We start from the raw sequence: 14219 nt of genomic DNA, 5'->3' as shown, positions 1-14219 counted from the left end.
CTGACCAAATTTCAACAAAAATATATTTTAAACTCTCATAATCTGTTTTCAGTGAGAACAGCTGATAAAATGTGATCCTTGAAAATAGATCATGGATTATTAGATATATGCAATAACTGCTGGTGTCACTGCTAAAAAAGCTGTGCTGATACATGAGGATACATTCAGAGCCTAATACAAAAGATAACAGATGTAAATAATAATAATGATGCAGTACATGAACAGTAGAAGAGGCGTGTGTTTTTAGGACAGTATTCAGAGCATGAAGTATATCAACATCAAATAAATGTACAAGGTTCAGATGGACAGATTCCCAAAACCAAACAGCTTCTGTTTGGTTCTGTTTGTCTCTGCACAGCCCTGTAAGAGAAGCACAAAGACAGAACATGGTTTATCACAGTCATCCATCATGTGGCACTTTGTGGAGAATAAATCACTCACAGTATGAATCCTACATGGCAGCATGAGCTCCGAGAGCTGCTCCTGCTCTGATTTCAGAATAAACTGCTGCATCAGCAGCCGCAGGAGCTGATGTTCCTGTGAATGGAGGCCTGATTCGTTTAGAACTGTAATCTGATCATTCAACATGATGTTGTTCTTAACCAGCAGTGTCCATTTATACAAAGACTGACTGTGTGTCACGGCTTTAAGTCTTTAAACATGACGTAACCTGTGGATGCATACATGTAAATACTGCACAATAACAACAATGGCAGCTGAATGCAGACTTTACTGTACCTGCTTTATTCTTGGCCTTTCCTTTCTTGTGGTGGATGATCTGAGAATACAGCAGATTATCTGCAGCAGGAGCTGATGGTGGAGCACACGTAATGTGTGAGAACATGAACAGTTCAGCTTCATGTTACATCTGTCTGTCTGCAGCACGGGATTATTCCATCTCAAACTTTTAGGAACACCCGAACCTCACACATGTGGAAGATTTGACTCTCTGCTGCCATCTACTGGTGATATGATGTAACTAACAGCATGCTGACCCAATAATTACCTGCAGTGTGGTGCTATGACGACACATTTCAACACAAACATGACTGTTGTAGGCGACTGTACCTGCTGTCTTCACTTCAGAGTAAACACACCCCTCCTCTTCCTCATGTGTCCTCTCTGTTAAGACAATATTTGAAAATAAAAAAACTAAATCTTTTCTTAACTATCATCTCATTTTCTACACTGCATGTATTTGGAGTACTCACTCTTCTTTCCAAAGTTCTTCAGCTCAATTACAGAGTATGTGACATCTTGGGGTCCACTTGCTTCTGTAACATACACACATCTATATTTAGAGAGTTTTATTTCAAACCTAATCTATAATCCTAACAGATTAAATGAACCAGTTTATGCATTTGTGAGCCAGACAAAGACAAACTGTACCATTTCCAGTGTGTCCAGAGGGAGTGACTGACTCATACAGGGGAGAATCACCTTCAGAAAGAACACAGAAACTGTCAGAGCAGTCTGCCTTATTCAGATGGTTCATGTTTGAGAACATGTCTAATAGATCTCAGCTTTTAATGAATGTGAGCTGAAGGAAGAGAAGTTAAATAAAAGTCCACATTAGTATTTAATACGTGCTGACCATTGAGAGGAGAGCAGTGTTCATTCGTACTGACTTCCTGATTTCTGTTGGAGCCCTGACTGCTGCTCTCTGACTGGAACAGCCTGTAAAATAACACATACAGTACATTTAATACAGAAACATGAAAGCACTGATGCATGTTGAAGAAAAGTTTAGAGATGAGTGCTGCACTAACCTGATAAAGCAGGAATCTGTGAAATAAGACATTTGTTGTTACATGGTTTTATAATGTAAAAATATTCTGCTGTCATTCTGTGTCACATTTAAAGTTTATAGTAAATAAATGATGCATCAGAAGAAAAAGGTCTGACCTTTGGACTGTCTGTAGTGATACAGTAAGAGCACAATGACAAAGAATAATATGATTCCACACAGCAGTCCAACAATTAATGGCACTGAGGACGAGGAACTTTCAGGTCTTGATACAACTATTAGAAATAATAAACATACATTAATACACTTATATTGGACTTGGTGTCATTAGTACAGACAATAATCAAAACAACATTACCGTAATATACCAAAAAAGGAGCATCAAACATCTTTACTCACCTTTCACTGACATCCAGCTCTGAGGTGACTTCTTTCCTGAATGTTCACACCTGTAGAAACCTTCATGTGACTCTGACACTGCAGAGATCTTCAGCTCCCCTCTGGTATCACTTTGAACAAGTTTGTCATTGTGATAGAAAAACACATTGGAAAGTTTGTTTTTTCCTCTCAGTCTGCAGCCAAGAGTAACAGAGTCTCCTTCGGTCACACTATTGACAGGACTCTCCAGGACAATGTCTGTATCTGTGAGACAGTCAGAGGACGTCAGTCAGAGATCAGTCAGTGAGGTGGAGGTTAGTGTATAGTAAGAAATCACCTACCATGTACAGTGATGTTGACTGTGTTGCTGAACTCTCCTGATGCAGACTCACACCAGTACACACCAGTATCAGACTGTGATGTGTTGATGTTACATGTGGATCCAGTCATTTTTCCCCAGTTAGAACAGGATGACAGACGTCCTTCATCAGAGAACTTCCTCACTCTCCACTCAGCAGAGTTTCCCTCACAGGTCAGTGAGACAGACTCAGAGGTGAAGTGTTGGACTCTGTCAGGATTCACTGTGAGAGACGCTGCTGGATGAAAACCTGAAAAACAAAACATGTCAAAGGAACAAAGTAAGAACACAAAAATGACACGATGAAAAAAATGACACACAACCAGATCATTCTGATTCTCTCAATAAACAGAGGAATCACAGTGACATAATAAATTCTTCTTACTGAGAGGACAGAATCAAACTGACCTGCAGACCAGACAAACTTTGGGTCACTGTAATCAGAGTGATACTCTGGGTCTCCTCTTCCAGCTCTGCACACATATGCTGCTGTGTGTGTCTGTCCATGAATGATGTAGGAATCCTGTGCAGTCCCATCAGTGCTACCAGGCAGCAGCTCATAGCTGTAAGACCAAGAGTTCTTTGACAGACCAGGAACAGCTTTATACCAGTAGAACCTCCATCCTGCAGGTGGATGTTCAACCTCACAGCTCAGAGTTACTGAGGCTCCAGGACTCAGCCATGATGGAGACACAGTGAGGACAGGTCGGGGTTTAACTGTTGGAAAGAGATGATGTTAAAACAGACTGTCAGAATGCAGATTTAGAGTTTTATCAATAAAATAACACTTACTGTCAGATACTGTCAGTCTGACTGGATCACTCCACTCTGTTGTTGTATGTTCATTGTTCATGTAGCCCTTACAGCTGTAGGCTCCACTGTGTGATGAAGAAGCAGAACTAATCCTGTACTCATTCTGATTTGAAGGTTTGTTGGAGTCTGGTGCTTTCCATTCATAACCCCACTCAGTGTCTCCTCCTTGGATCTCACATCTGACACTGATCTTCTCTCCTTCATATATCTGAGTCCAGTTAGGTTGCAGAGTCACAACAGGTCTGATTGAAACTTTGAAACACAACAAGTTCATATCTGTTCATATTTGATTCATCCTGATACAAGATCACAGCAGACATTGTGTGTTACATACAACTCACCAAGTGTGTTGATCTTCACTGATTGGCTGTACTCTGTGTAGTAAAGTGGGTCTCCTCCTCTTCCTCCTCTTCCTCCTCTGCACCAGTACTCTCCTTCCTTTGAGACTCTGCTTTGTTGGTCTGAAAGTGAAACAGCCTCCTGTGTGGTCAGAGGTTCAGAGGATTTCTGATCTCTGTACCAGAAGTATTTCCATCCAGAGGACTGTTTCACAGAGCAGGTCAGAGTCACACTGCCCCCTGCTGGTAGGACCGTCTTGTCTGCATTCAGTGAGACCTGAGGTTTATCTGCAGTTAAGTTTATAAGACAAATAAAACAAGTTAAAAATTAGAGTATGAATGAGTAAAGAAAATCTGTTACATCATGATCTCCAAATACAAATGAATTCACCTCCAGTAAAGAATAATGGATTTACTGGATTAAAATCAAACACAGAAACAATTGGATTAAAATCATTTTGTTGGTTTTAGTTATGTTTACATGAAAACATTACAGAACATGACCCTTTATTCTGGATAAAAGATGTCCAGCTTACCTGATACAGTCAATGTGAAGGCTTCACTCCACCTTGTTGTGGATAAATTCTCTTTCCTGCCCCGACATCTGTATTCTCCACTGTCAGCAGAGGAAGCTCTGTTGATTCTGTATTCATTGGATGTTGAAGGAATGTTGGACCTCCCATGTGTCCATTCGTACGTCCACTGACGTCCTTCAACTCCCTGAATGTCACATCTGAGGGTGATCGTCTCATCAATGAATATCTGAGGCCAGCTGTGCTGCAGAGTGACTCTGGGAACTGTTCACATAGAAACATCCAGTCAGTCAGCAGAAAGTGTGATAACCTTAAATATTTCTTATCATATTGATCTTTTTAACAGCTGAACTCTGTAACAAAGTGATGTGGTTTGGTGTCCCAGTATTTACTCTGATTACATTTTATGTTGACATCATTTTATTTCATTCAATAAATTCCAGTGATTGTTTTTCATTAGTCCAACAGCTCAACATTGTTAATATTCCTCTGTCCACTTCTGAAGAGAGACAGACAGGTTTACTCCACAAAAACCAACTTTAAGGGGAAGAAATGCAACAAAAGCTTCTGGTTTAAAACATGGAGCTCAGTGGTGCTGAGGAAGAGGAAGTATTAACACAGTAACAAGCAACATTAATATAACTGAGGTGCAATTTGGATCAGTCCTGTCTAAAAATGAAGAAAGTAAAGTTCTGATTTTTCAGCATCATCAGAGCAGGAGGAGCTTCTGACATGTAATCAATGTTTTTTGTTTCTGTTGGTAACAAAATGTCTCTTTTCTTCATTACTGACAAACAGATTGTGAAATGTTCATGTTGTATCATCATCATCAGAACTAAACTCACCAGTTTCCTTAATGGTGACTTCATTGCTGTAATATGTGTAGAACTCTGGGTCTCCTCTTCCTCCTCTGCACTGATAGATTCCTCCTTCTGAAACACTGACAGTGTCTGATTGATCATTTATTGGTTGAGCTCCAGAAGACTCTGAGGTACGTTTGTACCAGTAGTACTTCCACCCTGAAGAGACGTCCACAGAGCAGGTCAGTGTTACGCTGCCCCCTGCTGGTGTGACTGTCTTGTCTGCTCTCAGTGAGGCCTGAGGTTTATCTGCAGTGAGGAAGAAAAAATAACTCAGTTAAAAACAGTCAAACAGTAAATAGTAAATGGTTAGAGTATGAATTACTGCAGAAAAATCTTTGCACTTCAATCTTTTCAGACACTGTTGTGAAAACAGGAAGACATGCAGCACAATACTTAGTGTGTATTTAGTAGCACTTAAATTGTTGGTTAGATTTGACCTAATTCAGCACTTTTATATGGATTAAAGATGGTCAGCTTACCTGATACAGTCCATCTGAGGGCTTCACTCCACTCTGTTGTTAATGTGTAGCTTCTACATCTGTATTCTCCACTGTCAGACTCATGGACTGTGATGGTCATGTATTTACTGAATGTTGGACCAATGTAAAAATTGTCTCGTCTCCATTCATACGTCCACTGAGTTCCTTCAGCTCCCTGAATGTCACATCTGAGGGTGATCTTCTCATCAGAGAATATCTCAGTCCAGCTGTGTTCCAGGATCACAGAGGCCTTCATGGAACCTGTTCAAATCAAAAACACCCAGTTAGAATACAAAAGAGATTAAACACAAACATGTTATTTGTTTTAGTACTAAACTGTATGATAGTTATGTGAATGCATGTTGTGCTGTGGTACACCTTAAAATAACTAATGTTACAAAACAAAATGAAAAATAAAGCTATGAAACTTTTAAACTGTATTTACATCATCAGGATGAATCTAGGGTCAAACACACAGACTGAATATAACTATAGATAAAGTGTCCTTGACATCAACCACATGTTTATGGATGTTGAATCTCTGTTGGAGGTTATATTACAAAATATATATTTAAACACTGAAGGATCAAACTCTTGTACACATTCTGTGACTGTTGTCTTGTTTAGAATGAACAAACTAAACTGTGATGTTGCCACCAGCGTGTGGTTTCAGAGAGCATGCAGACAGAATTAGAAGTGTGATGTAGTGTCACAGTGTGTCTAGTTCAGTGTCCTGTCTCACAGATCTATCATTTATTATTCACAGTGCCTACAACAATATCCTGAGGTTCTGCCGGCAGACCTCCAGCTTTAAACAGGCTGTGTGAAAGAACCAAATCTCATTTAACCCTGTGTTCACACCAAGAGAGACTAAAGCTGTAAAATCCCTTTCGTGGCTCAAAGTTCGAATCACTCATGACGAGAGAAATTCAAGTGTTTGATTTAGCTTATTTAAAGGAGCCGTATGCTTTTAGGACTTTGCTTCCACTTTTTGTGGCATCTTAACTATTGAACAGAAAACACAGCTGTCACTTGGTATCAAGAGAACGTTTGCTCCTTTAAATAAACTGTGCTCTCACTTTGAGGTCAGGCTGCGTTTATTATGCAGGATCTGTTTAGTAAAAGTATTTAATCAAATGAACGCACATTTTCTTAATAGAGAACAGAAATTAATTATTAAGGAAGACTAGCATGCTAGGAGCTCGATTAGCAGGCAAGTATGTATTGATCAATTGCATGATCTTTTTAAAAACAACAAACTTGTTTGTTCTCCTTAATGATAAACACATCTGTCCCTGTAATCTAATCACATTCAAAGTATGATTAGTGATCAAAATGATCATCATTCTAATAAACAATATAATATAAACACTGAGAAGTTGATAAACAGGAGATAAATACTTTGTGTAATATACAAATGAAGAGAAAAATAAAGACAAAGTATAATTTGTCACCTTCAGTGTGTCCGTAGAGGAGTGTGCTGAACACTGAAATAAAGATTAAAACCTCATCAGACATCATCAAACCAAAAGAAAGTGATCAATCACAACATTAAAACACTATATATACACAATGTAGATGTGTGGAGCCAAATCCAGCAGTACTTCAGTGTAAAACAGAGACATATCAGCAGCCGACGTTCATAAAGACACCAGTCTGCTCAGAAACACTCTTCAGAAACAACAAGTCAGAAATGTACTTACAGAATAAGTCCAGCACACAGAGCAAAGTGTGCCCCATCCTCACATCCAGCACAACTGAACAAAGTGTTCTATCTATTCATAATTATAATGCTGAAGAGAGAAGTGATGTGTCATTAAAAGGTGTGATCAGAACATTTCACCTACATCACCTTCTGAGTATAGACTCTTCCTTCCCCTTTGCCCCCCTCCAACTTTAGACAGCAGCTCTGACCACATCAGTTTCACATGGTTATATTTCATGTCCTCTTCACACATATGAACATGTTTCTCTTGTCCACATCTTGAGTTTAGAGCAATAAAACTTTGCAATACAATAAATAAAAGGCATCATTTAACCTGAGAGTAGAATCTACAGATAACAAGCTAACTGCAGTGTCTACCAAGGTAACATGACTAAACACTAAGAAATATGAAGACATCAGACATCAATGTTTCTTCTAGCTGCTGCTGTCAGGCCTGTAACACTTGTGTTCTAAGTGTTATTCTTCCTCTTTTCAGTAACTTACACTCAACAAAACATGATGTGGTTGGTCTTTAGTGCACAGATGGCACAGATGAGCCTGCTATCTGTCTACAATGCAGCAGTATGTCACTGTTTGTACAACAACAGCAGTCCAACTTTATTCAATTTATGACTTTATCATGTGTCAGTGTGTAATTAAAAAATCAGTCTCACCATTGTTCTTTCTGTAGAAACACACAGAGATCAGGAGAATAAAGAGGACTATTCCAGTGATTGGTCCAATGATCAATAGTACAGGAAGTGAAGAGTACTAGTCTGTGTTGTTACTTCTAATGTGTAGGATTGACTGTTAATTTATCTATCCTTAAGGTCGAGTTGGCATGATTCTAGTGTCCACTGACATGTTCAACAAACACTGGAGGGGTCATGACACATTTTCCATTTGTGGTCTTGGTGTGCCCTCTAGTGGTGTGAAGGTGCTGTGCATCGTGTTCAGCAGTGCACTATGAGTACCTTGATGAAATATGTGAACACATCTCAGCCCCTCTGACCTGGTGGTGGCTCGGTTGGTAGAGCTCCTGCTGTGAACGTTGCGATTTGCCATCATTTCATTTCATTTCAACTCGGACTTCAATGGAACACAGAGACCAACAGCAAAAGTGAGTAAGCTGGCTAGTTGAGGTGTTTTTATCATCTGACAACAGTCACATTAATGTAGAAAAATAACAGCTGAATTCATCCGAACAGCCTGCTCCCAGCCACAGGGGGCAGTCTTCTGTCTGCACTCACACCCACACTCTAAATATTGCTGCTCTTATTAATATTATTATTATAGATTCTCTTCCTGTCACTTGTTGACACAACACAGCACTGACATGATCAGGCAGCATGTGTGCTACCCAGCAGGCCTTTACTGCCAAGGATCAAAGTGACCTTTGACCCCCACAGGAACACAAATATTTCTGCCAAAGGTAAAGTGATAAAAAGCAACAACTCTACCACTGTTACCACGACACCACCATCTACTCCTGACTTAGTTCCTCATTTAGTGGCAGATGAAGAGATATATGTTTCTGCATAGAGCTGTTACATTCTGCTGTATTTTTATATGTCTGCACACAAGATATGACAACAGGAGACAAAGGACAGCCACGACACACTCAGCTGTTTGAAGATGATACATGTGGACAGTTTTTAGTGTTTTGTCTTTTTCTGAATATTTGCTGTAAAGGCTGAAAAGTTAGAAGTGTTTTACTTAGAAAGAAAAAAGAGGTCAAAGGAAAAGATCAGTGCTGCACTTTCAGCAGTAATACACATCATGACTTTGTCCATATGGTGGAGCCATTGGGTCAAATGAAACACAGCTTGGAGCCACTGACAGAGTAAGATGAAGCACAGAGGACTCACAGAGCAGCTTCATTCAATGTTTCAGACTTTAATGATGCAGAAGATGAGAAAGAAGAGTTCACTCTGTGAAACTGAGTTCTGCTAAAAGCATCCTTTGCATAACACATTCAACCTGCTCTAATTAAAGAGACAGCCCAGCTCCTGTTTACTTGTCACTTCATTCTTTGGACAGCGTTACAGCCAGAGATGAGATAAGAAGACATGAAGTGAGACTCAGATTCTTCAGCTTATAGATGAGACGGACACACAGCTCACAGCTCAGGGGTCCTCTTGACACAGATTGATGGCATCTCAGTTTCAAAACACCCATTACCTGTAGGTACCAAAAACATGTCAGGTAGTCTTTATATATAGATATACAGTCATTCATGAAGTGATGGATGTTTCAGGCTTTCAGAGGACATTTTAATGACATACTTCCATAGTTCATATATGCACAGTCCTGGTTGCCCCCGCCATTATCAGGCTCTCCAGGGCACCACTTCTTATATTCAAAAGTTGTTCCATCGCTCCAGTACCAGAGCCCCTCCTTGAAAATAGACACACATTATATATAACAGGACTATGTCAGCAGACCAAACTGGTAACTGGTCAGTTGTGTACCTGCAGACTGTCAGAGCCTCCAATCCAAGCATGTCCATTTGTGTAAGTGGCCTGATATACCACGTTCTGAAGGTGCTTATACTCAGCATCACTGTGCACAGATGCCAGGTTAGCACCCTTGGACTGACAGTTTTTCTGCAGTGGAGATCAACACACCTTCATGTTTAAGTGCACCAAAGCAGAGTGACAGTGATCAAAGTGAGTCCAAACCCCTCTTAGTACCTGAGCCTCAGCATAGGTCATGGATTTGGGCTCATAGATGTAACATTTGCCATTGAACTCAGTCCATCCAGTGGTACAACTTGCAGATGTATTGACACCTTGAGGGTCTTCCAACGACAAAAAAACACAGTGGGGATGAAGATTATCACCAGAGTGTGGAAACATGTGGGGAAAATCATGGAAACTTGTGTACTAACCTGCTGAACTGAGTGTCTCTGTCTCATTCAGGGCAGTTCCATCTTTAAGGACAGTTTAACAGAGCAGATGAAACATCTGAAGGCTACACACAGACAGAGATGATGACAGTGTCATACTCACTAGCAGCAGTGGTCAGAGCCATCACTGCACACAGGAGCGCAGACACAGTCAGCAGTTTCATGGTGATGTTTCAATGTTCAGACGTCTCCTAGAAAAATCAAAGTATTTCTCATATTAATGTCTCTGCAGGAAACAGATGGCCTGCAGTGACTGACAGTTCATTCAACAGAGAAGTTTGTAACAGACCTGATGAAGAATGATCTACTCCTCTTCCTCCTCACAGTCAGTCTGTAGAGTCAGAGCAGTGATGAGCATGTCTTATATACTTGTTACAAGGAACAAAAAACTCACATCTGTGTTCCCTTTATGGTCAGAGGTGGAACAGCCAATCAGAGCTGACTGCATGTCACCTCTCAGTTTTATCACAGGACGTTCTTGACTTATTAGGGCCCGAGCACCGAATGGTGCAAGAGCCCTATTGAAACCCTTAGGATTATTATTTAGGGCCCGAGCACCGAATGGTGCAAGAGCCCTATTGAAACCCTTAGGATTATTTTTTTTTTTTTTTTTTTTTTTTTTTTTTTTCCCCCCCTAAGATCGCATTTTTGGAGGCCTTAACATGCCCAAAAACTCACCAAACTTGGTAGAAAAATTCATTCGCCCGAAAAATTTTGAAATTTGCTGACTTTTGAAATGCACATATAAAAATGGCTCTATAGCGCCCCCAACGCGTAGCCCCTCTGGCCGGTTTGACACAGGATTATGAAAATTGGCACACATATGTATCACCTCAAGACGCACAAAAAAGTCTCTTGGACCCCCCCTCCAAACCCAACAGGAAGTCCGCCATTTGAAGGTTTGTGGCCATTTTTGGCGATGTGTGACCCTGCTGCCAAACTTTTCACGCCTCGCATACTTCAACGGATTGAGCTGAAATTCGCCGTGTCCACTCAGGACACCATAGGGAATAGACGCATTCCAAAACTCTTACAAAAGTCTTACGGTGTGGCCGGGGCGTGGCCTCAAAGTTTGACCATTTCTGAGGACACAGAAAGTCTCTATAACTTCTTCGTTTTCTGTCCGATCTGTACGAAATGTCACATGTATGATCAGAGTCTGACCCTAAACACATCTATACAACAATATTGAGGCTTTGACAGAGCGCCACCTACTGGCTACACAAAATGTTGTGTTTTCATAGGTTTTTCTGCCTGCCCCCCTGGCCTGTTTTGAGTAGGGTCATGAAAATTGGTACACATGTGTATCACCCCAAGATGCACAAAAAAGTCTCTTGGACCCCCCCTCCAAACCCAACAGGAAGTCCGCAATTTTGAAATTTCTGTTAATTTTTGGCGATTTGTGACCCTCCTACAAAACTTTTCACGCCTCGCATACTTCATCCAAATGAGCTAAAACTCACTGTGTCCACTCAGGACACCATAGGGAATAGACGCATTCAAAAACTCTTACAAAAGTCTGACGGTGTGGCGGGGGCGTGGCCTCAAAGTTGACCATTCGCCATTACAAAGGAACTCACTGTATTTATTGCCCTAATGCATAGCCCCGCTGGCCAGTTTGACACAGGATCATGAGAATTAGCACACATGTGTATCACCCCAAGACGCACAAAAAAGTCTCTTGGACCCCCCCTCCAAACCCAACAGGAAGTCCACCATTTTGACTTTTGTGGCCATTTTTTGCCTATTTGTGACCCTGCTTCAAAACTTTTCACGCCTCACATACTTCATGCAATTGAGCTGAAATTCACTGTGTCTACTCAGGACACCACAGGGAATAGACGCATTCCAAAACTCTTACAAAAGTCTTACGGTGTGGTGGGGGCGTGGCCTCAAAGTTGACCATTCGCCATTACAAAGGAACTCCCTGTATTTTTTGCCCTAATGTGTAGCCCCGCTGGCCAGTTTGACACAGGTTCATGAAAATTAGCACACATGTGTATCACCCCAAGACGCACAAAAAAGTCTCTTGGACCCCGCCTCCAAACCCAATAGGAAGTCCGCCATTTTGACTTTTGTGGCAATTGTTTGCCTATTTTTGACCCTGCTTCAAAACTTTTCATGCCTCACATACTTCATGCAATTGAGCTGAAATTCACTGTGTCTACTCAGGACACCATAGGGAATAGATGCATTCCAAAACTCTTTCAAAAGTATTACCGTGTGGCGGGGGAGTGGCCTCAAAGTTGACCGTTCGCCATTACAAAGGAACTCGCTCTATTCTATGTAGTACTACCCATATACTTCATGCAATGTGGACAAAATCTTACAGTACTGCTATGGACCCGAGTCAGAACAAATATATATGCTAATGGGATGATACGGTCATAGCGCCACCTACTGGTAGCAGGAAAGTTTGGTTGTAAACATGTGTTTGTTGTATATCTGTGGAAATGAGAGGAGGAGAGCATAGGACAGGAGAGTATAAGAGACGAGAGCATAGGAGAGAAGACTGCGATGACCCCGCGGATCGCAAGGTGCGCGAGGGCCCGCAATGCTGCTTGCAGCTTTAATTTACCATTATTTTTGGCTATAATCCAGGTAGCTAGGTCTGACTCCTGTTGTTGGAAAATGGCCACCTCCCACGGAGAGTGTGCATCCAGTTTGACCTGCTGGATTCAACAGAAAGCCCTGAAGAAGAACGCCCTGACCTCTTTGCTGTGTCTGATACCACTGAAGCTTGGAGCCAGATCAGCTTCGGAACATGAAGGTTTGGCTGCATGGCACATCTTCATTGGCACCCTGGGGATCCTCCAGGGTCAGAACAGGAAGGCAGGGCTAAAGGCCCGCCATAGTCCAAACTGGCTATTCCCAAAGTCACAGTTAGCGCCACCACAGATCCAAAGTAAAAACACTCCAATGACTCAATAGAAAATCCCTCAGGCTCAGAGGGTATCAGTTCCAGGGAGGGAGCTGGAGCTGGCGCCTTGGCCGAGGCTGAGGAAGCGGCCCAGGCAGGGAGCGCCGGATCCTGCCGGTGGATGTTCAACCTCACAGCTCAGAGTTACTGAGGCTCCAGGACTCAGCCATGATGGAGACACAGTGAGGACAGGTCGGGGTTTAACTGTTGGAAAGAGATGACATTAAAATCTCTGAACTATATTAAATTATTTAGAAAACATCCAACTCATCCTTAACTAAAATCCAGCTCTAAGGTGACTTCTTTCACACAGTTCACACAGCCAAGAATAACAGAATTAGTTCTTCCTCATTCACACCTGTGAGATCACATGTTGGTTACATCATGCTAACAGTTTGACCAACGTCTGCATCCGTTCTCACACTGCAGCTGTGGCTCAGAGCACTATGACATGGTCCAGAATAGTAATATATCCATATAAAGACAAACAATGAGCTGTAAGGGGGATTCTGCTGATCAAAACTCACACCACTGCAAAGGTTATGACCACAGAGCACGAACACTTCCTGTACACAGTCTGCATATACAAAGTAACCATGATATCAGAGACCACAGGTATCAACCTTCTTGCACATTTTCCACACATTTAATTTTACACCCTGTGAAAGACCCCCACATACAACAACAGAAAAGGCGACAATGACGACAGACAACAGCAGGGCTGATGTCACCCACTGGCTTTTAGACATTGAAGCAATACATTTAATGCAGAGTTTTTAACCCAGCAGGCCAGCAGGGGGAGCCACAGTCCCCCACAGAACTACCAATGATATGAGAATCAGAGCTGATGCAGGGTGAAGAATAAAATAAAATGTAAAAACCAAGTGTTACACTGACAAATCCAAACATGCATGCTGTGTTACTGCTGCACAATCACCAAGACCTGTTCCTCCAGCACAGACAACAGACCAACACTTTCACATATATGCACACAAACCCCACAGAAACATATTAAAAATACAATTACACCAGAAACACTGGAGACATGAACTTTAATGTAAATCTGACCAAATTTCAACAAAAACATATTTTAAACTCTCATAATCTGTTTTCAGTGAGAACAGCTGATAAAATGTGATCCTTGAAAATAGATCATGGATTATTAGATATATGCAAT

At 41.4% G+C, this 14219-nt stretch overlaps 3 protein-coding genes across 6 annotated transcripts in view; all 3 read right to left on the bottom strand.

The window, feature by feature from the left end:
• LOC114435448 (basement membrane-specific heparan sulfate proteoglycan core protein-like) overlaps positions 1-14219 on the bottom strand; it is a gene marked incomplete at its 5' end in the record, with an annotated part of 184095 nt that overhangs the window by 51846 nt on the left and 118030 nt on the right. The window lies entirely within an intron of this gene.
• LOC114436664 (protein sax-3-like) overlaps positions 1-14219 on the bottom strand; it is a 153082-nt gene that overhangs the window by 109246 nt on the left and 29617 nt on the right. The gene's annotated exons all lie outside the window — the stretch shown is intronic.
• Positions 9098-10470, bottom strand: LOC114436678 (ladderlectin-like). Of its 3 annotated transcripts, none has more exons than XM_028407107.1 (7): positions 10412-10470; positions 10226-10313; positions 10105-10146; positions 9908-10014; positions 9686-9820; positions 9500-9611; positions 9098-9395 (listed from the first exon to the last, which is right to left on the bottom strand). In XM_028407107.1, exons 2-7 carry the CDS (start codon positions 10284-10286, stop codon positions 9334-9336), a joined length of 519 nt encoding a protein of 172 aa, XP_028262908.1. In that variant the 5' UTR covers positions 10287-10313; positions 10412-10470; the 3' UTR covers positions 9098-9333. The 3 variants fall into 3 exon arrangements, with proteins under 3 accessions (XP_028262908.1, XP_028262906.1, XP_028262907.1); XM_028407105.1 differs by having other exon boundaries at positions 10105-10153; positions 10224-10313; positions 10412-10462; XM_028407106.1 differs by having other exon boundaries at positions 10105-10158; positions 10229-10313; positions 10412-10451.

The sequence above is a fragment of the Parambassis ranga genome, chromosome 5 (genome assembly GCF_900634625.1).
Source record: "Parambassis ranga chromosome 5, fParRan2.1, whole genome shotgun sequence".
In the NCBI taxonomy this organism is placed as follows: domain Eukaryota; kingdom Metazoa; phylum Chordata; class Actinopteri; family Ambassidae; genus Parambassis; species Parambassis ranga.
Note: the sequence above shows the minus strand (reverse complement) of the source record. Positions and strands in the feature narration are given on the sequence as shown.